The sequence below is a fragment of the Hypanus sabinus genome, chromosome 8 (genome assembly GCF_030144855.1).
Source record: "Hypanus sabinus isolate sHypSab1 chromosome 8, sHypSab1.hap1, whole genome shotgun sequence".
In the NCBI taxonomy this organism is placed as follows: Eukaryota; Metazoa; Chordata; class Chondrichthyes; order Myliobatiformes; family Dasyatidae; genus Hypanus; species Hypanus sabinus.
Window position 1 is genome coordinate 54,695,581 of NC_082713.1, and position 27,686 is coordinate 54,723,266.

Here is a 27,686-nt window from a genome sequence, read left to right on the forward strand (position 1 = left end):
ATTCATTATGGGTTCTATTGTAAAAATACATGAATTGCATACGTCATGACACTGCCACTTGATATGTGCATGCCTCACTACGGACAAAATTAAGACACATTCTTCTGGGCTCACGTCTTTTTCTTGCAATTAGTGTAATATTTTGGAGTTACAAAACATAATAGTGGCAACAAGAAAGTTTTAAACATCTACCTGCCTATTGAAGATGTTCAAATAAAAAAAATTGCAGTACATCTTTTTTCACAAGAGGAAAGAAGACTGTCGAGTTTAAAAAAGGCAAATTCAGTGGTTTATAAACAGTGAGTACAGTGCAATAATCATTTTTTTTTAAAAAGCAGAAATGACTGGCTACATCTGATAAACACATTTGATTCCACAAGAGGTAATTGGAATATGTGTAACTGAGTGAATTGAGCAGTATTGTAAAGCAAATGATATAGTCAGTGTACCAGTTTTGCTGAGTGCACTGGGTGGAACAGCACAGTTTGCTCAGACCAAACCAGCCGAAATGAGCTTTGCTGCTATTGTGAAAGTAATGCAGGGACATTTAGAACTAAAGCCATTGTTGATTGCAGAATGCTTTACATTTCATAAGTGGAATCAAAAGTACAGGGAGTCCTTTTATGGCCGAATTGAAGAGATTATCTGAGCATTGTCAGTTCAGTGATGAGCTTAATGATGCACTGGGAGATCATTTAGTTTGTGGAATCTTACAAGAAAGCATTCGAACATGGCTCAACTGAAATCCAATTTCATTTAAAAGAGCAATTGGAATTGCTGTGTCAATGGAAATAGCAGATAGAGACACAATTAAGTTGCAGTCAGGAAAGAAAAGGAGTATGAACGAAATTGCAATGAAAAAAACAGAAGCCAAGCCAAATAAATTGCGTTACCATTGTGCCAAGGATTCACACACACCAGACCAATGCAGATTTAAAAGTGAAACTCGCAGAAAATCCAATAAAGTAGGTCATGTACACAGAGTAGGCAGGCAAAACTGAATGATCTGCATAGGGAAGAGATAAAAAATAAAAAGTCAAGTTGCAGTTTCAAAAAGAGCACTAATCTGCATGCTCCTGATGAAAAGTCTGATGGTGATGAGATTGGATAGTCTTGAGATGTATAATGTGAACGGTAAATTAATTAAAATGGATTGGATACTGGCTGAGCTGTTACAGTCACCAAATGGCATTTCTGAGATACTGAACTGAAACTTGTAGATACCCAACAAAGAACTCATACTGGAGAAAAACTAACTCCTGTGGGAATGACATTCATAACAGTGAAATATAACAAATAACAAGCCTAACAGGAGGGCCAGCATTGTGGGGTCGTGATTGGCTGAGACAACTACAACTTGACTGGAGATCCATCCACCATTTACATGCCACACCCCCTGCAATAGAATCAACTGAAAGTAAACTAAAAAGGTATTGGCTGATGCCACACCATTGTTCAAGGATGGCATTGAAAAACTGAAACTTATCAAGGGATGGTGATTCTAAGGTCGCCATAAACCCAGTACAGGAAGTAGATCAATACCCTCTGCCCATGATAGAAGGTATTTGGAGTGAAACACTTCAGCAAAGTGGATGTAGTTGAGGCCTATCTACAGATGAGAATGGAAGAAGGGTCCAAAGTGTTTCTCACCATAAACACTCACTTTATGGTAAAGCCTTATCACTATTATCACTATAACAGGCTTATTTTTGGAGTATCACCTGCACCAGGATGTTGGCAGAAAGCTATAGACCATGTACTGCAAGGCTGCCCAGGCACTCACGGTCACCTCAATTACATCATTGTTACCAGTAAGGATTAAGAGGAACATCTCCAAAATCTCAAAACAGTGTTAAGGATTAGAAGATTATGGGCTCAGAGTGTGACGCAACAAGTGTGAACTCTTTAAACCAGCATCACTTACTATGGATGCCCCAAGGCCAAAGGATGTGCCGCCATTGCAGTCCTTTTTAAGAATTTGTCAATTGCTATAACAAACCTGGCTACTGTGCTCCAAACGTTGAACATATTGCTACAGATCAGAAAGAAATGTCAGTGTGATGTGACTTTCCAAAAAGTAAAGCAAGTGGTGATGTCAGACACTGTACTCACATATTATAATCTACATTGTCCAGTGAAGTTTGCCATGCACTATTCAGGATGCCAACACAGCCTGAAAAAAGTAACCCAGAGCTTCCAGAACAACTTCCTGCAGTCCAAGTGTCAACTCCTACAATCACCATGGAGGAGGCCCCAGAACCGAGATTGTTTCACAGCCTCAAGTCTCATCTGCCAAGCAGAGTGACCCAGCACCCCTCCCCCATATTATCCCACAAGAGTAAGAAATCTTCCACAGTGATTAAATCTTTAGCCTGAATGGGACTATTTCAATAATATTTGAGTAATATTGTAAATATATTGTTTTATTAAGCATTCTTGTTTGCTTAAATAATTCATTACAAGCTATATTTAAAAATACATGAATAGCATAACATCGTGATGCTACCACATGATATGTGTATGCCTTACTTAAAATAAAAGTGAAGCTAAATGTACGAGTTATCTCCCAACGTGCTGTTTTTCTTTTACTTAGTTTTTATGTTTTGCGTTGCAACACACATCATATCCTGCTGAAGAATTCCTTTAATTTTAAAAGGTTAAAAAAATGTCCTGAGTTTTAGTTTGAACTGATTACCATTTTCTGCGTGCATTAAACTGAACCGTCCTTGAGTCAAGCCATGCCTCACATTCATCACCTGAATAAGCCAACATACAAATATTCCAGAGTTACAAACTGTGGTCCAACCCACTACCCTGCTCCAATAGCTTTCTGAGGGTTCAGTACTGAAATATTTAAAATAACAAAATTAATGAAAGAATTAATGTAATACTTGTTTAACCTAATGTAAATTAAATAATTAAAATAAGTTTTGAAAAAGGCCAAGTATATCTTTCCTCATCTTTTAAATGAAGGTTTGTGAACTTATTCAAATAAACAGCGCCGTGCTGGGTGTGCCAGCAGTAGCTGGTATTAAGTGGAGGGGCCAGACGTCAGCTCTGTAAAATTAGGAATCAGCCTAGTCTGAAGTGTTGAGCCCAGGAACAAAGCAAGAAATCAGACAATTGCTATTGAATTAAAATATGTGCAGTGGTATTGTGAAGAATGTGGTCTATTGTGAGAGTGATTCTCTTCTGTTCTTCCAATATTGACAGCAACTTTTGAATTTACGGGAAGAATGTAAAAAGAAAGAAGCTGAATTCCAAAAGGCACAGAAAGAGAAACAAAATGCAGAAATGTTATTAGAAACATTTAAAAACAAGGTGAGAGCATAGGAACTTCATTAATGAATTGCTAGTGGTTACTTTTAATGAACACAATTATTCTAAACAAATCATTTTGCTTTATACGTGATTCAATATAAAGCAGATATTGTTTATACCCTTTTTACTTCAGAAAGACTTTGAACCTCCACACTGGTCAATTTTGCCTCTTAAACATAGATAAGGTTATAAAGTGGACTTTTTTTAATTTTACACAGTATTTCCCTTTATTTCTCTTTAATTGCTGACCTCTGACAGAGAAGTGTTGCCCTTTTATTGTTTCTCAACTTTTTTTCTCTTTCTTCTATATATGAATAATTTAATTTCTGTGAACTAGTGAAAATTGTTCGTGTTTTCCCAGCTAAATAGAAAACTTCAAGCATTCTTTTACTGTATCTGTATCTCCCTTTGACAAAGAAACAAAATTCTTCAATAAATGTACTAAAATGAGAGAAAGCCTGTAATCATATGATTTTACAGCAAAGAATTTATTTACATGGTTTGTTCGTAGATATGTATGTTTCATCAAGGAATACTGAAACTAGCAAAGACCAGGAATCCCTGTCTCTTGTTAAGCTATTTAAATAAAGATACTGTAAATGTCACCTTGACTTTGGCATTACAGGAAGATCAAAAATTAAAGATATTTAGTTTTTATGGTGAGTATTTATTTCTCCAAAATAAATACTTTGTGCTGCTCTGTATTAAAATACAATTACCATTACTCTGTCTATTATGATAATATACACGCTTTAAGCTTTTTGCAGTCCTTTTTTCTTCTACGGCCTTCTTCTAGATCAGGGGTCGGCAACCCGCGGCTCCGGAGCCGCATGCGGATTTTCATCTCTGTGCTGCGGCTCCCCTTGGTTTGTTAGTTTTTGAAATGTAATTCGAAATTTGGTGATCTTGTACAATCTAAATCAAACGTTGTGGCGACCCCATTTCCTGGCACATCCGAACCGGCTCACAATTAGCCAGCATTCCGGCTAAGGGAGATAGCCTACGGGGGTTTGTGAGTACGTGTCTTTTGGAGCATCCGTGCCCATGGGGGGTGCGGGTTGAGGGAGGCTTTAAAGCAAGGCTATTTAGTTCGAATAAAGTTATCTTTGACTGCAGTGTCGTTATTTTAGCGCTGCGTGTAGCACACCGCTACAACGTGTTTTTTATCGCTATTAATATACTGCCAATGCCTGACACCCGCCAGTGCTCGATTTCTTTTAATTCTTCGATCCAAGGTAGGCTAACTATGGAGTAACCTTCAACCCAAAGTCTTTTTTTCAGAGTTCAAAATGTTTTTGTTGCATGCAGAAATGTAATTTCGTTTTCTCTGCAGGAATTCATCAGTTTCATAAATGCAACACATTATAGTTTGTTTATACATAGCATAAAGGCAAAAAAAACCCGTTGTATGCAGTGTTATTTCATTTTAAATGTCAAACGTGTTTTGTGGCTCCCAGTGTTTTCTTTTCTGTGGAAAATGGGTCCATATTGGCTCTTTCAGTGGTAAACGTTGCCGACCCCTGTTCTAGATCATTGTCATTTCTTGATGGTTTTTTTTCTTTTGGAACTAAAGCCCAAATTAGCCATAGTTTATTTTTCTGGGTTTTTGACTTAAAATCTGCTGTGAAGATTTCCTCTATATTAGAACAATTCAATCTTTCTGATTGTCATCCATTGTTTTACACACAAAGTAAGTTTTCAGGAAAGTATATTTATTTTAAGTAAGGAATTCCTGTCAGTTAGAGAAACATTATTTTTCCTGAAATTTCCTCAATGGAAAAAATGTACAGATAGTTAAAAATTCTATGGCATCGATTTGCTTGCAAAATTTATCTGAGTACATATTAAAAACTAAGATAATCAGTCAGTTAACTATATAGATAAGCACACAAAGAAATGTTCAGAATATGTAAATATGTACAAGAGTACTTCGCAGAAAGTGAGTAACTTCTGTTTTCACAGTATGGTAAATTAATTGATCTAATTTAAATTTAGCAGGAGAGTGCAGATGGAGATGATATGCATGAAAGCGATAATGAAGGAAATGTGAGTGAAATTTTTTCCATTAAAAAAAATCTTCACTTTTTAAAAATGTAAGGGTTTGCATTAATTTTTTTGCAATAATCTGCTGCATTTTAATTTTCTCTTAGTCAAAGTTAATTTGCAGATGTCAGTTGCAGATCCAGGTTTTATCCCATTTAACAGTTGTGCTTTCAGCAATGTGTTCAATTACGAACGCTAGAAATGAAACTTAAAATAGCTTGAGGATGATTAAAGGATTCAGTCAAGAAAATCGAGTTTATTGTCACAGGCACAAATGTAAGTGTATACACGTATGCACAGATGCAATCAAAAACATATTTGCGGGTACTTGGCATCATATTAACAGCATTCACAAGAAGACATAAATTAAGCACAAATAATACACAATTTTTACAAGAAATCACAATTAGAACAAAAGAATAACAAAAGGTCCAACTGAATGCAGTGTGGTCATAATGTTGCTGAACTATAGCAATTAGAGTTCTGATATTTCTTTCAAGAATGGAATGGTTCAAGGGCAGTAGTTGTTCTTGAACTGGTAACGTGACGTATAAGTAAAAGCTTTAAAACAGTTTGAACTGTTATTCAGAGCAAGTACATGATGTGCACAAAAAGAACCATTGATTAAATTAGTACACTAGTTAAACCAGGAAAGTAGTGCAAGAGAACTTGCACATAAATACTCAATATTTACATGGCTAGTCAATGTCTCCAGGATATTGATTATAGAGTACTCAGTAGTGAAAGCAATATTGAATATTTATGTACTTAAGTCTCTCCTATCAAGCATTTTTGTGATGCAAATTACTTGTCGCTTATCTGTCCATGCCTGTATATTATCTGGGTCTAGCTACCGGCTGTCATGAATTGCTTCATTTGCTGAGAGGTTGAAAATGGACCCACTTCAGATGTCATAATAGAAAGAAAGTTATTGCTGGAGCATCTTTAATATTTTATGTGGTATAGGATTGAGGAACCCTGTCATGCTTCTGCTTAAGAGAACAAGGGTCCAACAGCTTCCTCAGTTCATTGTTTTATATTTTCAACCTGGTCTAATATATTATTGTTCCATCTTATACAAAAACAAGGTTCTCTTCAGATGTGGTTTCAATACCTAGCAGCACTATTCCCACTCTTCACCAAATTCAGTTTACCATATTCCTGGTTTTTGAACTGTCTTCAAGCTATATTAAATGCAAACACTGCTATATTGTCACTGTTATAATGTTAAAAAAAACTCATAACAATTGATAATTGGATCAAGGATAACAGGGACAATGTCTTTATTTTGTTGAGCTGAAAATAACTAATTGAAGATCATGTCTGTTTGGAAGTGAGTTGTTGATAAATGTAAATAATGCATTATTATCAATATGCCTGTTAACCTCTTCATAAAGCTACTATAACTCACAATATACAGTGACTTGTCAAATATATATCACCATCATTATTTTGAGGTCCATTGCATTATTACCCTGTTACTGTTTGAATCAATGCTTCCTGTAATATAAATTACACCCCAGCCAACTAAAATCAATTTATATTTGATTGGACAGAAATTTAGAAACTTAACAAATTGGTGTTCAAAATCACTTATAAAATGACTGCAAGAACTGCATAAGAGTTTCTTCTTAGAACTGAAAAATAAAGCTTCCATCATTTTTAAATGTTTTGGTTTTATTCCTTTTCCATTCCAGGTGTTTATTTAATTCACCGTTTGAAAATCCTGTGCTTTCAAAGTTTGACCCTCTTGCACAATTTATTATTAATTCTGTCTTCAAGTTATGATAAAACATCTACCTGTCTTTTCCAGAAACCTAAATGAACTTCTGATAGAGTCTAAACAATGGAGATGAGTCAGCAGAACTTTGTAGTGGCATGGCTATTGGGACTAAGCAAGTGGTTTCATGCTAGTCTTATCAATTAATGCTCATGTGTATTATTGAACTTGTTTTCCCTTATTTTGAGTTTGGTTAGAGTCATAGCATGGAAACAGACCCTTTGGCCCAATGCAACCAAGGTCCGATCTAAACTAGTCTCATTTTCCTGTGTTTGGTCCATATTCCTCTAAGCTTTTCCAGTTCATATACTTTTCCAAATATCTTTTAAATGTCATTATTGTACCTGCCTCAACTACTTCCTCTGGCAGTTTGTTTGGTATTACCACTCTCTGCATGAATAAGTTGCCCTTAGATACCTTTTAAATCTTTTCCCTCTCACCCTAAATCTATGCCCTCTAGCTTTTGGTTCCCTTTGTGGGTGGGGTGGGGGGGGGGGGAAGGACAGCATATGCATTCATGGTTATTTGAAGAACTTGAGACTATTTTGTTTTACTAAGTTCAGTACAACTTTAGGGGGCTTCCAGACTTCATCTGATTAATCTGATCATTTTCAGAAGATCAGAGCTGCATATTTATAAGGTACTTGTAACAGGATTCTCTGTTTTCATAAATCAGAAGGTTGAGGGGAGACTTGATAGAGGTATTTATAATTATGAGGGAGATAGATAGAGTTGACGTGGATAGGCTTTTTCCATTGAGAGTAGGGGAGATTCAAACAAGAGGACAAGAGTTGAGAGTTAGGAGACAAAAGTTTAGGGGTAACGCAAGGGAGAATATCTTTACTCAGAGTGGAAGCTGTGGTAGCTTCCAGTAGAAGTGGTAGAGGCAGGTTCAGTATTGTCATTTAAAGTAAAATTGGATAGGTATATGGACAGGGAAGGAATGGAGGGTTATAGGCTGAGTGCAGGTTGGTGGGACTAGGTGAGAGTAAGCATTCGGTACGGACTAGAAGGGCCGAGATGGCCTGTTTCCATGCTGTATTTGTTATTTGGTTATTAATGTAAAGTTAGTTTGTGTTTCAGTGTGTCAGCTGAGCAATGTATCATTAAAGATGTTTCACTCCACCTAGAATAGCACAAGATGTATAATATTGGGCTCCAATCAAGAAAAAGATGGTGAGCTGGACAGGGTCATCACAGGGCCTGTCCGATCAGAGAGAGAAGCGCTGCTTGTGGGTAGGAAATGTTTTCTTTTAATAAGCCTAACACAATACTTCATATATTTATACATTCATTTGTATTTATGGAACTGTATAAAAATAGTATGTTGTGATAAACGTCTAGATTACCATCTTGTTTAGCAACATTTTCCTGGAGTAAAAAATACAAAAGAGGATATTGTGGTCTATGTTTAAGAAATTTCTGCAGATTGGCCAGGTTACATATTTGGTGCTGCAGTAGCAATGATATCTTAGTATTATTGTACGGGGTCTTGCTGAGACGTCTCCAAAATGTTATAGCATTTAAAAGTTATCTTTAAAATATTGGGTGTTATTGAAGATGCACTGCCAGTTGCATCTCTTAATTCTTGTCATCTGTAATATTATTGTTAAGCTATCATTTGTTTACAAAAAAAGTTTTTCTGTCTTTTCTATTTGCAAACCCCCATTTCCAGAAAAGTTGGGATATTTTCCAAAATGCAATAAAAACAAAAATCTGTGATATGTTAATTCATGTGAACCTTTATTTAACTGACAAAAGTACAAAGAAAAGATTTTCAATAGTTTTACTGAACAAAATTGTATTTTGTAAATATACACAAATTTAGAATTTGATGGCTGTAACACACTCAACAAAAATTGGGACAGAATCAGAATCAGACTTTAATCGCCAAGTACCTGTGCACATACAAGGAATTTACTTCCGGCAGATGTTGTCTCTCTACATGTTTACCGTTGTGTTACATCACCTTTCCTTTTAATAACACTTGTTAATCGTTTTGAAACTGAGGATACTAATTGTAGTAGATTTGCAATTGGAAATTTTGTCCATTCTTGCTTGATATAAGACTTAAGCTGCTCAACAGTCCGTGGTCTCCGTTGTCTGATTCTGCTCTTCGTGATATGCCATACATTTTCAATAGTAGATCTGGACTGGCAGCAGGCCTGTCAAGCACATGCACTGTGTCTACAAAGCCACACTGTTGTAGCCCGTGCAGAATGTGGTCTGGCATTGTCCTGCTGAAATAAGCATGGACGTCCCAGGAAGATACGTCGCCTTGATAGCAACAGATGTCTCTCTAAAATCCTAATATATGCCTCAGAGTCAATGGTACCTTCACATACATGCAACTCACCCATGCCGTGGGCAGTGATGCACCCCCATACCATCACAGATGCTGGCTTTTGCATCTTTCGCTGATAACAATCAGGATGGTCGTTTTCATCTTTGGCACGGAGAACTCGACGCCCATTTTTTCTGAAAACCAGCTGAAATGTGGACTCATCTGACCACAGCACACGGTTTCACAACCTTTCGGTCCATCTGAGATGAGCTCGGGCTCAGAGAACTTGCCGGCGTTTCTGCATAGAGTTGATGTATGGCTTCCTCCTTGTGTAATAGTTTCAAGTTGCATTTCTGGATGCAGCGACGGACTGTGTTAAGTGACAATGGTTTTCCGAAGTACTCCCGAGCCCAGGTGGCTATAATTGTCACAGTAGCATGACGGTTTCTTAGGCAGTGCCACCTGAGGGCTCGAAGATCACGCGCATTCAACAGTGGTTTCCAACCTTGCCCTTTACACACTGAGATGTCTCTGAATTCTCTGTATCTTTTCACAATACTACATACTGTAGATGTTGGAAGACCTAAATTCTCTGCAATCTTGTGTTAGGAAATGTTCCTTTTGAACTGACTAACAATTCTCTCGAGTTTTGGCACAAAGGGGTGAGCCACGACCCATCCTTGCTTGCAAAGACTGAGCCTTTGATGGATGCTACTTTTATACCCAGTCGTGATACCTCACCTGCTATCAATTAACCTGCTTAATGTGGAGTCTTCCAAACTGGTGTTACTTGAATATTTTGTGCACTTTTCAATCTTATTTTAACTCTGTCCCAACTTTTGTTGAGTGTGTTGCAGCCATCAAATTCTAAATTTGTGTATATTTACAAAATACAATTAAGTTGGTCAGTAAAACTTTTGAAAATCTTTTCTTTGTACTTTTGTCAGTTAAGTAAAGGTTCACGTGAATTAACATATCACAAATTCTTGTTTTTATTGCATTTTAGAAAATATCCTAACTTTTCTGGAAATGGGGTTTGTATTTTATGACAATATGATTGGCAGATAACTTGACATAAATATTTTAACTCTATTTCAGTGTAATCCCAACACATCTCCCTAAAAGTTAAAAAAAAGGTTTATAGCTACTATGGCAATTTGTAATCATCCAACAAGCTAATGTTTAAAATAAGCACTTGCTCTGCACATTGAGAGATGGATGCAGGTATTAGAGAGGGAATTTAAAAAATACATTTTGGAAGATGATCTGAATCACCCTTCTACAATTTGTCTTCAGTGTAATTTAGCCATCTACTCTCTTGAAAGAGTCAAGCCCTTTCTAATGGTATCCATGTGCAGCAGTAATCTCTGTTGTTTCATTCATTTGACTGTTCTTTGTGTATGAGATCACAAACTGAAATGTGCAAGATCCTTTTAATGTGCTGGCCTTATTGCTTTGCCTAGATATGCCATAACGTAATGTGATTTCTTTAATCAAATATGTCACTTTTAGAAGATATGAAGTAATAACTTTCTGGAGTTATAGTTCTGATTCTGTATTTGCACTCTTAGCTAATGTGACTCATAAACTACGTGCATCTCTGTCACTGTCCTCACTGCAGTGTGTAACTGAACACAAACCAAAGATCCAATCTAGGACATTATCCTTCTAATTGGGTGACTAGCATGCCATTACTACTGTGAAGCTTTTGGAAATGAGCCAGTAAACAGCCATGATCTGTTCTCTGACATGCCAATCAAACCCATATCATACCAATTTATGACAGCTGTTTTCATAAGATAGTCCATTTGATTGGGTCATGGTATAAAAGTTTTGAATAGGTAACTTTGATTACTACTTTTACCACAAGTAATAGATACTTTGTGTGTGATTTCTTTAATCAAATGTGTCTTATTTTTGTATTGCATTTTATAATTCATTTAATAAAGTAGCTATTGTATATTAGGTACAGGAGGGGAACCCAGTGTAGTGTTCTGCTACTTAGCTCATCCCCTTCAAGTTTTGACATGTTGTGCATTCAGAGAAGCTCTTCTGCATACCCCTGTTGTAATGTGTGGTTATTTGAATTACCTTTGGCCTTCCTGTCGGGTTGAATCAGTCTCACCATTAATTTTCACCCACAGAACTGCTGTTCACTGGATGTTTTTTGTTTTCCGCACTATTTGCTGTAATCTCTAGAGACAGAGTGTGTGTGAAAATCCCAGGAGATCTGCAGTTTTTGATTTACTCAAACCAACCAGCCTGGTAGTACCAATCGTTCCATGGTCAAAGTCACTTAAATCACATTTCTTTTCCAAACTGATGTTTGGTCTGAACAACAACTGAATCTCTTGACCACGTCTGCATGTTTTCATGCAAAATTACTGCCACATGATTGGCTGATTAGATATTTGCATTCATGAGCATGTGTACAGTTGTACCTGGTTAAGTGGCCACCGAGTATATTTGTTCTTTGAAGATTGTGAATATCAATGAATTTGTGAATATTATAAATCCTAACTGTCCTTGACAACAGCATGCTGCAGAATGTGTTTGGATCATCATGTTGATAATTAGAGTCAGCATATTCCTTTTTCTGGAAGTTCTTACTGGATTTGTTGAGCTTTTCCAACAACCTGGCTACTTTTCACCATTTTCAGCTGCTGGTCCACGAATTACCCAGTCTACGGAATTTAGTGCAGTAAATTGTCACGATTTAAGCTTGAACTCCGGTCACTGTTCTAGTCATAACAGCTGGGCTAAATTGCAGGTATACAGTGAAGAACAAGCTTTTCTTTTAAAGTAGCGCTGTTTTGTACAACCTGTGACTTGCTTCTCTGAGGAATTATTTTTTAAAATGTCAAAATATTTGTCATTTTAACATTTCACCCTAAAAAGCATACTTTTTAAATTGCAGGTATTATTTCTACATTTCTCCATGTCCACCCTTTTGGTGCCAGTATAGACTATATATGTTCTTATCTACAGCGACTGGATGCTAAGGTAAATCAGAATTGTTACTTTTATTCTCTGATTAATGACTTAATATTATAATGGATTCCAGTTAATTGGGCCATTGGTTAATTGGGGCAGCCACTGTTTTTGTGATAACTCCTAAAAAAACAAAAACTAATCAAGAAAATGGCAGGGATTGGATTTGTATATTTGGGACTTCTGCTACTTAATTGAGGCATAAGGTTGTTGCCGAACAAGTTCTAACCAATGTCATTCGCACACTGGTGTGGCTCTTTACTCCATGCTAAGAGCAGACAGTTTTTAACTAGCATTACTTGCATGTATTTGTGTTCAAAAAGCTGTGATTTTGTCACTGATAGCTGGCAAGAACTAAGCAGTAAGGTAATTCATAACTATTTTGCTCACTGCAGTTTCAAGCAATCATGCTTGAAGATGCCAGAAATGGCCAGAAGTGACAATGAACCAATTTCACTTCTTCAACAAATGAGGAACTATGAAGAATTTGAAAGTTTTGATAATCATCTTGAATGTTAAGATGAAAATGAAGATTTGGAAGATGCAATTTGTTGATTGTGTTGTATGAAGGCAGTCAGTGCTAATTTTGTTCATTGTGTACACTGGATTAATTTCTCCATTGATAGCTATTAGGAACAAATCCACAGTTTTATAGTACTGTAACACTATTGGTAGCAATCTAATTTGTTTTGTATTCATTTAAATACATAATTTGTTATTCAGTTTGTCTTTTTTATACCTTTTTAACTAGTTCCACAAAAAATAGGCTAATAGGGGCAGCTGCTTAAATATACTGGTCCCAATGTGTTCCTTTTAACTGGAATCCTCTGCATTTACAGGAAATCTCTAAAGACTGTTGGATGCAAAGATGTGGAAGTATGGTCTTGATTACTTACACCATTTCAAAAAAGTAAATTCATGTCTAGTTACATTTGCAAAGCACATACTACAACAGGATAGTACACGAGGGTAGAGGTGGCAGAGTGGTGCAGCTGGTAGGGCTGTGGTCTCACAGTTTCAGCATCCCTGGTTAAATTGTGACCACCAGTTATGACCTGTGTGGAGTTTACAGGTTCTCCACGTGACCATCTGGGTGTTCCAGTTCACTCCAATAGCCTGTAGGTGTGTGAGGTTAGAAAGCTAATTGGCCATCTGAATTACCTCCAGTGTTGTGTGGGTGGTAGAGCTGATGGCAATGTAGAGAACTTAATAGGTCAAATGGCCTTTATGTATGTACAGTATATACAAATATGGAAACCATTAATCCCGCTTAACCTTAATACTTTGCCTCTGCAGAGGAGGGCTACTCTGGCAGTATACCCAAACGCCTTTAATCTTTGGGATAAGTAAGTGGTGGTCACCTAATGGGTGAGACCCTGCCAGTGAGAGTACAAGATATTGCCACATATTCAGGTAAATAAGAGAAAATTATGGAACAGGAAGGAATGTTATGCAGGATAGAAAAAGGGGCAGTGCTTCTCTTCGTAGTTCACAAAATCAAAGAATGGCAGGCATAAACAGTCTTTATCAATGTCAGGCTAGTCTGGTGGGAATGGATTATCACATAATAATGAAAATGTTTATATTTGATCAATCAAAAGGACATGGAATTCCTTTCAAGGTGCATGTGCATACTGGCAGATTGCACCTATACTTTGAAATACGTCTGGGCTTCAATGCTGTTTCTGCTCCTGACACTTCATTTTAGCCTGATAAGGCATTGAGCTAAGGAATAGCTTATCGTTATTCCCCATGGGGTTAACTAAAATGTCAGCCCCAGGGTGCTCAAAATCTGTGCCCCCCCCCCCCCCCAGCTATGTGGAGTACTTCACCATGTCTTTAACATGAGCCTGAGTCTCCAGAGGGTTCCTGTGATGTGGAAGACGTCCTGCCTCGTACCTGTACCGAAGATGCCGCGCCCCAGTGGCTCCAATGACTACGGACCGGTGGCATTGACCTCCCACATCATGAAGACGCTGGAAAGACTTGTTCTAGAGCAGCTCTGGCCTATGGTTAGGCCACACTTAGACTCCCTCCAGTTTGCCTACCAGCCCTGACTAGTTGTTGAGGATGCCATCGTCTACCTGCTGAACCGTGTCTACGCCCACCTGAACAAGCCGGCAAGCACTGTGAGGGTCCTGTTTTTTGACTTCTACAGTGCGTTCAACACCATCCGCCCTGCTATGCTGGGTGAGAAGCTGACAGTGATGCAGGTGGATGCTTCCCTGGTGTCATGGATCATTGATTATCTGACTAGCAGACCACAGTACGTGCGCTTGCAACACTGTGTGTCAGCAGAGTGGTCAGCAGCACTGGGGCTCCACAGGGGACTGTCTTGTCTCCCTTTCTCTTCACCATCTACACCTTGGACTTCAACTACTGCACAGAGTCTTCAGAAGAAGTTTTCTGGTGACTCTGCCATAGTTGGATGCATCAGCAAGGGAGATGAGGCTGAGTACAGGGCTGCAGAGGGAAACCTTGTCACATGGTGCGAGCAGAATCATCTGGAGCTTAATGTGAAAAGACTAAGGAGCTGGTGGTGGACCTGAGGAGGGCTAAGGCACCGGTGACCCCTGTTTCCATCCAAGGGGTCAGTGTGGACATGGTAGAGGATTACAAATACCTGGAGATACGAATTGACAATAAACTTGACTAGTCAAAGAACACTGAGGCTGCCTACAAGAAGGGTCAGAGCCATCTCTATTTCCTGAGGAGACTGAGGCCCTTTAACATCTGCAGGACGATGCTGAGGATGTTCTACGAGTCTGTGGTGGTCAGTGCTATCATGTTTGCTGTTGTGTGCTGGGGCAGCAGGCTGAGGGTAGCAGACACCAACAGAATCAACAAACTCATTCGTAAGGCCAGTGATGTTGTGGGGGTGGAACTGGACTCTCTGATGGTGGTGCCTGAAGAGGATGCTGTCAAAGTTGCATGCCATCTTGGACAATGGCTCCCATCCACTCCATAATGTACTGGTTAGGCACAGGAGTCCATTCAGCCAGAGACTCATTCCACCGAGATGCAACACTGAGCGTCATAGGAAGTCATTCCTACCTGTGGCCATCAAACTTTACAACTCCTCCCTCGGAGTATCAGACACCCTGAGCCAATAGGCTGGTCCTGGACTAATTTCATGAACCCATGGCATAATCTACTTATTATTATTTAATTATTTATGGTTTTACATTGCTATATTTCTTCACTATTCTTGGTTGGTGCAACTGTAACGAAACACAGTTTCCCTCGAGATCAATAAAGTATGTCTATCTGTCTGTATTGAAATTTATAGCATCTGAGACATAAGTCGTTGTCGTCATTGTCTTCAGTGGTTGGCAACCAGCTTAATGGTGTATTTCCGCCACCTTCAGTTCCAGAGTGTGGATCAGACGATAGACTTATATTCTAAATCCCTTCACCCATTCTCTCTCTCCCCCCCCCCACTCCCCCTCTCACACACATACCCCCCCCCCCCCATCTACACTTTATCCTTCCTTCTTTGGCCATCCTAGTATCCTATTCCTGCTTATCCATCATATCCTATAAAACAAACCCTGTATCCTGTAAAAAAGCTAAAAGTACCCTGACCTGTGCCCTCTCACCCATGCCCAGTAACCCTTTTAATGGGAATTCCTGCACTGCCAATTCCCTTAGATTAATTCTCATCATCTCTCTCTGTATCCGATACTTCCTACAACTCAGAACTACATGTTCTACTGACTCCTCTTCCTGACATTCCACACACAATCCTGTCTGGTGTTTCCCTATCAATTTCAATGTTTGGTTTAGTGCACAGTGCCCCAGCCTTAACCTAGTCCACACAGTTTCCTCTCTTCTGTATCCACTGCCTACCCTTGTACCTGTAACACTCTTTTGTATTTGATATAAATGCCTCCCTTTCCCTTCTCTATCCCATCTTTCTTGCCACATCTGGATGATTTTTTTCCCAGATTACACACTTAGCCTCTGCCTTACTGATACTAATGTGTATTTCTCTATTTTCTTTCTTTAATGCCCTCTTTGCCAACTCATGCACTCTCTCATTCCCCTTCATCCCAACATGAACTGGAACCCATAGATGTAAGTCTGATCTGTAGTGTGTGTGTGTGTGTGTGTGTGTGTGTGTGTGTGTGTGTGTGTGTGTGTGTGTGTGTGTGTGTGTGTGTGTGTGTGGGTAGACAGGTCTGAGTATTTAGCAGTATGGTACTAAGTAACACTGTGGAGTTTCCCATGACACTTCCCAGAATACTGGTTGTTACATAAATAAGCATTTACCACCAAAACCAACAATAGTGCTGTTGCACGCTATTGGAAAAAATATTGCAGTCTTCTCATGGAGTCGAAAGTTAAGTAGCCCAAAGCATAATTATGTTTTAGCTCGCCAAAAACAGAAGTAAATTATAACCAGTAGTAGGCCTTTAGTAATTGTAACCCTCACTTAGTCTAGAGGTATGATTGAGGGGTGATATCCCCTCCCCAGCCAGAACTCTCGGTTAGGTGAATGCTGTGCAATGTGTCTCTTGTTTCAAATCAGTACCCCGTAATGACAAGCCATACACAGGATACTGTTAAATAATTAAGATTTTATATTTGACTATGGGGTTAGTAAAGAAACAATCTATAAAATAAAAAGGCGCCAAGAGTAATAATTAAACAGTTTGTGCACAGCGTTGGAGCTCACATAATATCCTCGGCCCACCATTCAATTTTCTCCGAACTCTGCCGGGTCCCGAGCCGCCGCTCGGAGTCTGCTCCACCAGCCAACTCACAGCATCTCTTCATGTGCATCTTCTCTGTTCATCCCCATGCCGCGTTCTCCCAAATCCCAGGCAAACAGCAGCTTTCAGATACGCAAGAAATAATAACATCAATCCCAATTGGTTAGCAAATGAATACCAGTCCGGTTATCACTAATTATAGCCCTACCTCAGGAGTTAACATTACAGATAAGCCACTTTATTAGCCTTAGCAGTTAACACAAAAAAGAAACCCTTACATAAGCATTAATGATTTATTGTAGCGATGTGCTACACACAGCGCTGAAGTAATGACACGCAGTCAGTAAGCCGTTTTGAGACTAGTTTATTCAAACTTCGCGGTGCTGGCATTTAATCCCTAGCGCCTGCCCTCTCCGGGCGGAAATGACGTCAGAAGTGCATTACCGAAGTCTCTCCCAGTGCGCTGGCTACTTGTGAGCAGTTCGCCTGCGCAGAAAGTGGCTCGCCACATTATGTCCTTTTTGACATGTCTTAAATTCAATTATTACTCACTGTTCATGGGTTTCAGTAACGCTAGTTGACTTGGATGAACATTGGGATTATTTGTCATGCACGTTAATGACACTCAAAGTGAAATATGAAAGAAGGATGTGGAGCTTTACTCAGGACACGGTGTGCCTACATGGAAGAGAGCAGAACTGATGTAGCTCATATGGACAAGGAAAGGAAAGACTGGAGAGATCAAATGAACACACTACATTGTTTAATACAAGGCATGGGCACCTTGATCTCAAATTTATGGGGCTGTTTGCATCAGCCTCCTTTAAAACAAATCCCAGGATATGAGACCCACTTGCCACTTATAGTTCACATCAACTCACACAGAGTGTTGGTTTGTCTGTCCTTTTGCAATAAGACATGAGGAGCAATCAGATGGTTTTAGTCAGTGATAACCCAGAATGTTGGCTGAGTTCAGGGTTATTTTCTTGCTGGGGCGATGATTATTCATTCACTCATTGGGCAATATTGTGTGTATTCTCCATGCAGATCTCTCCTGGTGAAATAGAAGGCCTGATGACACGACTACATCATGTGTTCCAGCAGGAAATAAGTGGAGTTGGTGCAAGTTTGGAAAAGCGATGGAAGTTTAGTGGTTTTGATGGAATCAAGACACTGCAAAACTAGTAACGAAGTGAACATTCACAATATTACAGGACTACTGTGCATACTCTAATGCTGTTTCTCCCTTAAACAGTTACCAGATTCTTTTTTTAAAGAGTTGATTTCTGTGATATTTTTTAAAATACGAGAAATCCTCAGGCTTGTGCAATTTGAGCTGCACTTGGAAAACAGGCTTTATAACAGAACTTTATTCATCATCCCTAAATACTGGGCATTTGATACTTGCACAACACAGTTTTGTTAGAAAATGGGAGATTTCAAGGCTAAAATGTAGCATAAGTCAAGTTATAGTCATGGGACATAAAATAGAAAAGCCACAACTTAAGCCATGAAGAAAATGCTGGCATTCTTTTCCTAGGCTTGTGTACCCTCCCCCATTAGTTAGATTTTTGTGCCTCGCCTCTCTGTCTCAATATTAGAATAGATAGCCAGTTGTTTTTAATTTTTGTAAAGTAAAAAAAATGTTTTCCATCAAATTGCTAACATATTTGCAGCTTGTATTGGTCCAATTGCTCCTATCTTGAAATACTGGTAGGAGTCAAAAATAAAAACAGATATTGTGTCCATCCATCAATCACCCCACTATTACAAGCCAGAAGTTTTTGCTAAGAAGCTACTGGTTTATTTATTTTGTGCCATGGCTCAATTCCAGTGTGTTAAAAATCTGCAGACTTCTTCACAATTCCCACCTTTTCATCACATTTCTGCCAATGATTTTCATGGACACTGGCAATTCCCTGGTATCTGCACTTCATTGGAAATTCTTCATCTGAAATTGTACTAACTAGACTATTTGAATGTATGATGGTGTCACCATTATATTTAATTTTTGGCTTTATATTACATCCACAAAACTGCACAATCATATTGGGATTGTTGCAAGTGTGGACTTGGCAAATACTTATGCTTTTTTGTCTGGATACCGGGGAGCGGAAAGCAGCTATTGTTGGCCCAGCTGAGATCAGCTAATTCAGTGCAGATTACTAAACTTGGAGCACGCTTGCTGTGTTCAGTTGCGTATCAGAGAGCATTATTTAAACTTCTATAAATCCATCTACAGCTGCATAGCAACTTCAGATAAACTTACTGAAGCAACAGAGTGAACAACAATTTCACATTGCTTTTCCATTGAGGTAGGTTAGTTTCAGACAGATTAAAATTTTCTAACATGATAGCGTAAGAAGATTTTCTGCTTTGATCCTCTATGATAGTAAGAGGGCACAAGTTTGCACTTATCTGTAACTGAGTGCAGTCCATCGTATGTGAATGTATCTATAAAATTAGTGAATGCCTTTTGCCCTCACATCAGTTGTTGATATTGATCTACTGTGAGGGAAGGTGTTTTCAATGGACTGAGCTAAATGGAATAAAATATAGTTACTACCCTGCTCCTTTACATGGAGGGGTTTAAAAACAGATTAATGTTTGCTAACCATACATTATAGATAATATGAAACATAACGTGAAAAGAATGCGCTGTTCTCCATGCTTGTGTTAAAAGTGCAGCAGTATATGCTGGAACATACATTTGAAAAGTGAAATATGACTTTCGTGGATGTAAATTCAGATCTGAAGTACTGTATCTTACAGAAAGCATAATATATAGTGAAAGAAGTTGTTTACATTACAAATCTGTGACAAAAAATACCTATTATAATTTCTTTGTATATCTGGAATTGATTTAACAGTACATTTTGGACATTATCTCTAGTTTATACAAGCTAAGCTGCACTGTGTTGATAAAAGTTGTATTTTTAGAGAAATTAATTTTTACAGGGCTTTAATACTTGAGTATACTTGGTCTCTGTGTTTCTAGAAGTGAAAAAATATGGGCAGCAAACTATGATAATTATAGAAATTATAATGAGAATTCATTCTGATATATATATATATCCATCCCAATGCTATCAGAGTATGGATTCAAACAAACCTGATAATGCTCAGTACTTTGTTAGTTTTCCAAATGTCTTTTGCCTTTTTAATTTAGTACAAAGTGGGCACTGTATTGAACCATTTACTACCAAGTGTTAGTTTGTATGGCATATTATCTTCCAGGTAATGGTGAATTGCCAAAATTATTTCATGTGCAATAGCTCATAATGCTCCATAATATCTGTAATTGAACTTAATCCAGTGAGATTTTCTATTTATTTTAAAAATTATTTTAAAACAGCCCAAACCTTTGCAAACTACTGGAGTGGGTATTATTTGTGTATTACCCAGATCTGCATACTGAAAATGGAATACCTTAACAAAGTTTAAGTTGACAGATAAATGTTTCTTCATAATTAAAAAGAATAAGATCTGATGCTTAATTATAAATGTTAAAAATAATTCCAAATTCAATGCTGATATGTGTTACGTCAATTGATCGCTGCTCCTGTCATGGACGAGTGAACCCTGCTTTGACGACTGTGGGCTTGAGGGGATAAAATCAGCCCACTCCTAATTGCTGCCAAGTTACTTCTGCTATTTGCTGGGGATTATGCAGAATTCAATGAAAACTACAGTGCAGAAAAAGGCTTTTCTTTCCAGTGATGTTTACATTTCAGAATAGACCTTTCCCATTTCTATTACCACCATACCGCATTTTTCTCTTCTCCCTGAGGCATACATGATTCTCCTTAAAGGTCAACCATTTATATATGCAGGTACTAGCCTTCAAATACATCCTAATATTTGCTCTAATTTTTTCACCAATATTTATTTCTCAATCAACACGATACACGTGTCACACATTTTATCACCTATTTTGCCCTTGCCATAAACATATTAACTACTAGATTGCATTTGTTTAGCAATGATTATACTTCAAAAGTCCTTCATTGCAGGAATGTGTTTTAGGATGTCTTGAGGGCACAGTGGTACTATGTGATTCTACTTGTTTGGATCAAACCCAGCTGGCTTTTGATATATTTTGAAAATAATTGAAACAGTCAAATCTAACATAAATTCATTGACTAGTGTCTTTTGAAGAATTCCTGGTTTGATAAAACACCAGAGAGCAGCCAGTGGAATCAAATCTTGGCAGGACACATCGTCTTCAAAAAAAAAGATACAATTGGAAAGAATATTTTATTAATAACTACTAAACTCAATAACATCCTATTTTCCTATTGATGTCCATTTTGTTCATTGCTGTGAGTCAAATTTATAAAATTGTCCTGTTTCCTATGAGCTTTGCATTTATCTAAGTTTACAGAAAAATGCTGAATTATACATAAGCAGTTTTCTAAAAGGCAAATTTACAGATTCTTCATGATTGTGTCAGAATGGTTATTTGCTGGAGAGTTCAAAATGTATTTTAAGGACAGCTCACTAAGGTAAAATGAATAAAATTATCACTAATGCCCAAGGACTGAAAACCATCCTGACTAAGTGGGATACTTTGGTTATCTTGTATCCTTTCTTTCTAGGAGATTCTGCAATGAAATTTCAAGTGAGGAGAATGTCTTTTTCCCCTATATGTTCTATCATTTTGCAATTTGTCTTGGCAATGAGCAAGTTGTATTTAATCCTGTTTTCTGATCTATTAGAAGAGTTTTGAAGTTTTATATAAAGAAAGCTTGAAATAGCTGACATTTGTTTTGCATTTGATTAAAAGATAAATTCATCACTATGTTTTCTACTTCAGAAATCCTGTCATAATAGGGTCTATTAAATACAAGAGATCCTGCAAGTGTTGAGCAACACACACAAAATATTGGAAGAACTCAGAATATGGTTTGAGGTGTGTCTATTTTAATGCAAGGAGTATTGTGAACAAAGCAGATGAGCTTAGAGCATGGATCAGTACTTGGAGTTATGATGCTGTGGCCATTACATAGATTTGGATGGTTCAGGAGCAGGAATGGTTACTTTGAGTGCCAGGCTTTAGATGTTTCAGGAAGGACAGGGAGGGAGGCAAAAGAGGTGGGGGCATGGCACTGTTGATCAGAGATAGTGTCACGGCTGCAGAAAAGGAGGAAGACATGGAGGGATTGTCTACGGAGTCTCTGTGAGTGGAAAGTAGGAAAAGGAAGGGGTCAATAACTCTACTGGGTGTTTTTTTATAGACCACCCAAGAGTAACAGGGACATTGAGGAGCGGATAGGGAGACAGATTCTGGAAAGGAGTAATAATAACAGAGTTGTCGTGATGGGAGATTTTAATTTTCCCAATATTGATTGGCATCTTCCTAGAGCAGGGGGTTTAGATGGGGTGACGTTTGTTAGGTGTGTTAAGGAAGGTTTCTTGACACAATATGTAGATAAGCTTACAACAGAAGAGACTGTACTTGATATGGTATTGGGAAATGAACCTGGACAGGTGTCAGATCTCTCAGTGGGAGAGCATTTTGGAGATCGTGATCACAATTCTATCTGCTTTACAATAGCATTGGCGAGGGATAGGAACAGACAAGTTAGGAAAGCATTTAATTGGAGTAAGGGGAAATATGAGGCTATTGGGCAGGAACCTGGAAGCATAATTTGGGAACAGATGTTCTCGGAAATGTACAGAAGAGATGTGGCAAACGTTCAGGGGATATTTGTGTGGTGTTCTGCATAGGTACGTTCCAATGAGACAGGGAAAGTATCGAACAGGATTGTGTAATGAACAGGATTTGATAAGCGATCTTGAAGTAAAGGAGCCATTAGGAAGTAGTGACCATAATATAAGTTTTTATCTGCAATTTGAGAAGGATAAGGGCAGATCGGAGGTGTCAGTGTTGCAGTTGAACAAAGGAAACTATGGAGCCATGAGGGAGGAGCTGGCCAAAGTTAAATGGACAGATATCCTAGCAGAAAAGACAGTGGAACAGCAATGGCAGGTATTCTTGGGAATAATGCACAAGGTGCAAAATCAATTCATCCCCCAGAGAAGGAAGAATTCAAAGGGGGGAAAGGGGCCATAGTGGTTGACAAAGGAAGTCAGAGATTGCATAGCATTAAAAAAAAGTATGACAGAGCTAAGGTGAGTGGGAAGACAGATGATTGGGAAATTTTTAAGGAACAACAGAACTTTAAAAAGACAATACGGGGAGAAAAAATGAAGTACAAATGCAAGCTAGCCAGGAATATAAAGGAGGATAGCAAAAGCTTTTTTAGGTATGTGAAGAGAAAGAAGATAGTTAAGAACAATGTTGGGCCCTTGAAGAATGAATTGGGTGAAATTGTTATGTTAAACGGAGAAATGGCAGAAGAATTTAATAAGTACTTTAGATCTGGCTTCACTAGGGAAGACACAGGCAATCTCCCAGATGTGTGGATGGGCCAAGGACATAGGGTAACAGAGGAAATGAAACAGATTGACATTAGGAAGAAAACGGTGATGAGTAGACTGATGGGACTGAAGGCTAACAAATCCCCAGGTCCAGATGGTCTGCATCCTAGGGTACTAAAGGAGGTGGCTCTGGAAATTGCGGGTGCATTGGTAATCATTTTCCAATGTTCCTTAGATTCAGGATGAGTTCCTGAGGATTGGAGAATGGCTAATGTTATCCCACTTTTTAAGAAAGGAGGGAGGGAGAAAACAGAGAACTATTGTCCTGCCAGCCTAACATCAGTAGTGGGGAAGATGCTAGAGTCCATTATTAAAGATGAAATAGTGGCATATCTAGATAGCAGTGATAAGATTGGGCCGAGCCAGCATGGATTTACCAAGGGCAAATCATGCTTGACTAATCTATTGGAGTTTTTCAAGGATGTAACCAGGAAGTTAGAGATCCAGTGGATGTAGTGTACCTCGATTTTGTTAAGGTACCACATAGGAGATTGGTGGGTAAAATCAGAGCTCATGGCATTGGGGGATAGATTTTGACATGGATAGAAAATTGGTTGGCAGATAGAAAGCAAAGGGTAGCTGGTGCCACAGGGGTCGGTATTGGGACCACATCTGTTTACGATTTACATCAATGATTTAGACGAAGGCATTGAGAATAACATCAGCAAGTTTGCTGATGATACTAAGCTGGGTGGCAGTGTGACGTGATGAGGATGTTAGGAGAATTCAGGGTGACTTGGATAGGCTGGGTGAATGGGCAGATACTTGGCAGATGACATTTAATGAGAATAAGTGTGAGGTTATCCACTTTGGGAGTAAGAACAGGAAGGCAGATTATTATCTGAACGGTGTAGAGTTAGGTAAGGGAGAAATACAGAGAGATCTAGGAGTCTTTGTTCATCAGTCACTGAAGGTGAATGAGCAAGTGCAGCAGGCAGTGAAGAAGGCTAATGGAATGTTGGCCTTTATTACAAAGGGAATTGAGTACAAGAGCAAGGAAATCCTTTTGCATTTGTACACGGCCCTGGTGAGACCAAACCTGGAGTATTGTGTACAGTTTTGGTCTCCAGGGTTAAGGAAGGACATCCTGGCTGTAGAGGAAGTGCAGCGTAGATTCACAAGGTTAATTCCTGGGATGTCTGGACTGTCTTACGAGGTTAGAGAGACTGGGCTTGTACACGCTGGAATTAAGGAGATTGAGAGGGGATCTGATTGCAACATATAAGATTATTAAGGGATTGGACAAGATAGAGGCAGGAAATATGTTCCAGATGCTGGGAGAGTCCAGTACTAGAGGGCATGGTTTAAGAATAGGGGGTAGGTCATTTAGGCCAGAGTTGAGGAAAAACTTCTCCCAGAGAGTTGTGGGGATGTGGAATGCACTGCCTCAGAAGGCAGTGGAGGCCAATTCTCTGGATGCTTTCAAGAAGGAGCTAGATAGGTATCTTATGGATAGGGGAATCAAGGGAAATGGGGACAAGACAGGAACTGGGTATTGAGTAGATGATCAGCCATGATCTCAGAATGGCAGTGCAGGCTCGAAGGGCCGAATGGTCTACTTCTGCACCTATTGTCTATTGTAGGCTACAGGAAAAAAGGCTGTGGTAAATCTAGACAAGAAGGAAAAAAGAACTTATGAAAGGTTCAAAAAGCTAGCTAATGATAGAGATCTTGAAAATTAAAATGCTAACAGGAAGGAGCTTAAGTAAGAAATTGGGACAGCCAGAAGAGGCCATGAGAAGGCCTTGGCAGACAGAATTAAGGAAAACCCCCAAGGTATTCTACAGGTATGTGAAGAGCAAGAGGATAAGATGTGGGAGAATAGGACCAATTAAGTGTGACAGTGGAAAAGGGTGTATGGAAACGGGATAGCATAAGCACTTAATGAGTACTTTGCTTCAGTATTCACTACAGAAAATGATCTTGGCGATTGTAGGGATGAATTACAGTGGACTGAAAAGCTTGAGCATGTAGTTATTAAAAAAGAGGATGTGCTGGAGCTTTTGAAAAGCATCAAGTTGGATAAGTCTCTGGGACCAGATAAGATGTACCCTGAGCTATTGTGTGAGGCAAGTGAGGAGATTGCTGAGCCTCTAGCGATGATCTTTGCATCATCAATAGGGATGGGAGAGGTTCCAGAGGACCGGAGGGTTGTAGATGTTGTTCCATTCAAGAAAGAGTGTAGAGATAGACCAAGAAATAATACTTCAGTGGTTGTTAATTTGATGCAGAAGATCCTGAGAGGTAGGATTTATGAACATTTGGAGAGGCATAATATGATTAGGAGTAGTCAGTATGGTTTTGTGAAAGGCAGGTCATGCCTTACGAATCTGATTGAATTTTTTGAGGATGTGACTAAACACATTGATGAAGGTAGAGCAGTAGATGTAGTGTTTATGGATTTCACCAAGGCGTTTGACAAGATACCCCATGCAAGGCTTATTGAGAAAGTAAGGAGGCATAAGATCCAAGGGAAAATTGCTTTGTGGATTCAGAACTGGTTTGCCCACAGAAGGCAAAGAGTGGTTATAGAGGGTTCATATTCTGCATAGAGGTCATTGACTAGTGGTGTGCCTCAGGGATCTGTTCTGGGACCCCTACTCTTGTGATTTTGTGAGGAAGTGGAAGGATGGTAAATTTGCTGGTGACACAAAGATTGGGGATGTTGTAGATAGTGTAGAGGACTGCTAGAGGTTACAGCGCAACATTGAGAGAATGCAAAACAGGGCTGAGAAGTGGCAGATGGAGTTCAACCCTGATAAGTGTGAGGTGGTACTTTTTAGTAGGTCAAATATGATGGCAGAATATAGTATTAATGGTAAGACTCTTGGCAATGGGGAGTATCAGAGGGTTCTTGGGGTCCGAGTCCATAGGATACTCAAAGATGCTGCGCAGGTTGACTGGTTGAGAAAGCATACGGAACATTGCCCTTCATCAACCATGGGATTGAGTCTAGGTGCTGAGGGGTAATGTTGCAGCTATATAGGACCCTGGTCAGACCCCACTTGGAGTTCTGTGCTCATTTCTGGTCGCCTCACTGCAGGAAGGATGTGGAAACCATAGAAAGGGTGCAGAGGAGATTTACAAGAGTGTTGCCTGGATTGGGGAGCATGCTTTATGAGAATCAGTTGAGTTAATTTGGACTTTTCCCCTTGGAATGACCCAGGTTGTGAGGTGACCTGATAAAGATGATAAGAAGCATTGATTGCGTGGATAATCAGAGGCTTTTTCCCAGGGCTGAAATGGCTAGTACGAGGGGGCATGGTTTTAAGGTGCTTGGAAGTAGGTACAGAGGAGATGTGAGGGGTAAGTTTTTTACACAGAGAATGGGGAGCTTGTATCTGCCTTCAGCCCATTCTGATAGGGTCTTTTGAGAGGCTCCTGGACAGGTACTAAGAGCTCAGAAAAATAGAGGGCTATTACCCTAGGTAATTTCTAAATTAAGGACATGTTCGGCACAGCTTTGTGGGCTGAAGGGCCTGTGTTGTGCTGTAGGTTTTCTATGTTTCTATGAGGCAGCATTTATAGGGGGAAATGAACAGTCGATGTTTTGGGCTGAGACCCTTCATCAGGTGTAGAAAGGAAGGGGGATGAAGCCAGAATAAGAAGTGAGGGGAGGGAGGAGGAGGAGGAAGGAATATACTATGTTTAATTCTCTGGTAACTAACTTCCTATAAATAACACAGCAGAAGTTGGCCAAACTACACTTAAATAGTTGAAATGCTAAAGTCTTAAAAGACTATTTGGTGTTAATATTTTGAAGCTTACGTTACAGGCTCCAAGACATGTTTGAACAAGTTATCATTATGTAAACATAATCATAGATGGAAGAGATTCTGCAGGTGCTGGAAATTTTGAGCAACACGCACAGAATGCTTTTGGATCTAACTAAATGCAAGTAAGGTGTCCTCACAAGAAATGTTTTTTCATTAGAAATAACAAGCAATGCATTTGTAATGTTTCAGCATTGGTTGTGTCAGTTCAAATATTGAACTTGGAAAGGCATTTCAGTCAACATGAATTACAAGAAAATAACTTGTACAATGTCAACTCAATCCAATGTTGAATAATTATCATAAATTATGGATTGTCTAGTTACTATGATAAA

The 27,686-nt window shown here is 38.9% G+C and overlaps 1 protein-coding gene across 5 annotated transcripts in view; it reads left to right on the top strand.

The window, feature by feature from the left end:
* LOC132398153 (ecto-NOX disulfide-thiol exchanger 2-like) overlaps positions 1-22,192 on the top strand; it is a 295,748-nt gene extending 273,556 nt beyond the window's left edge. For 2 of the 5 annotated variants that reach the window (XM_059977201.1, XM_059977200.1), the window contains 5 exons: positions 3,214-3,321; positions 5,317-5,367; positions 8,275-8,380; positions 12,346-12,431; positions 18,182-22,191. In XM_059977201.1, coding sequence (XP_059833184.1) covers positions 3,214-3,321; positions 5,317-5,367; positions 8,275-8,380; positions 12,346-12,431; positions 18,182-18,319 — 489 coding nt within the window. In that variant the 3' untranslated portion in view covers positions 18,320-22,191. Of the gene's footprint in view, positions 1-3,213; positions 3,322-5,316; positions 5,368-8,274; positions 8,381-12,345; positions 12,432-18,181 lie in introns of all 5 variants that reach the window. The other 3 variants (XM_059977202.1, XM_059977204.1, XM_059977203.1) reach the window with 3 other exon arrangements.
* The last annotated feature ends 5,494 nt before the right edge of the window (positions 22,193-27,686 follow it).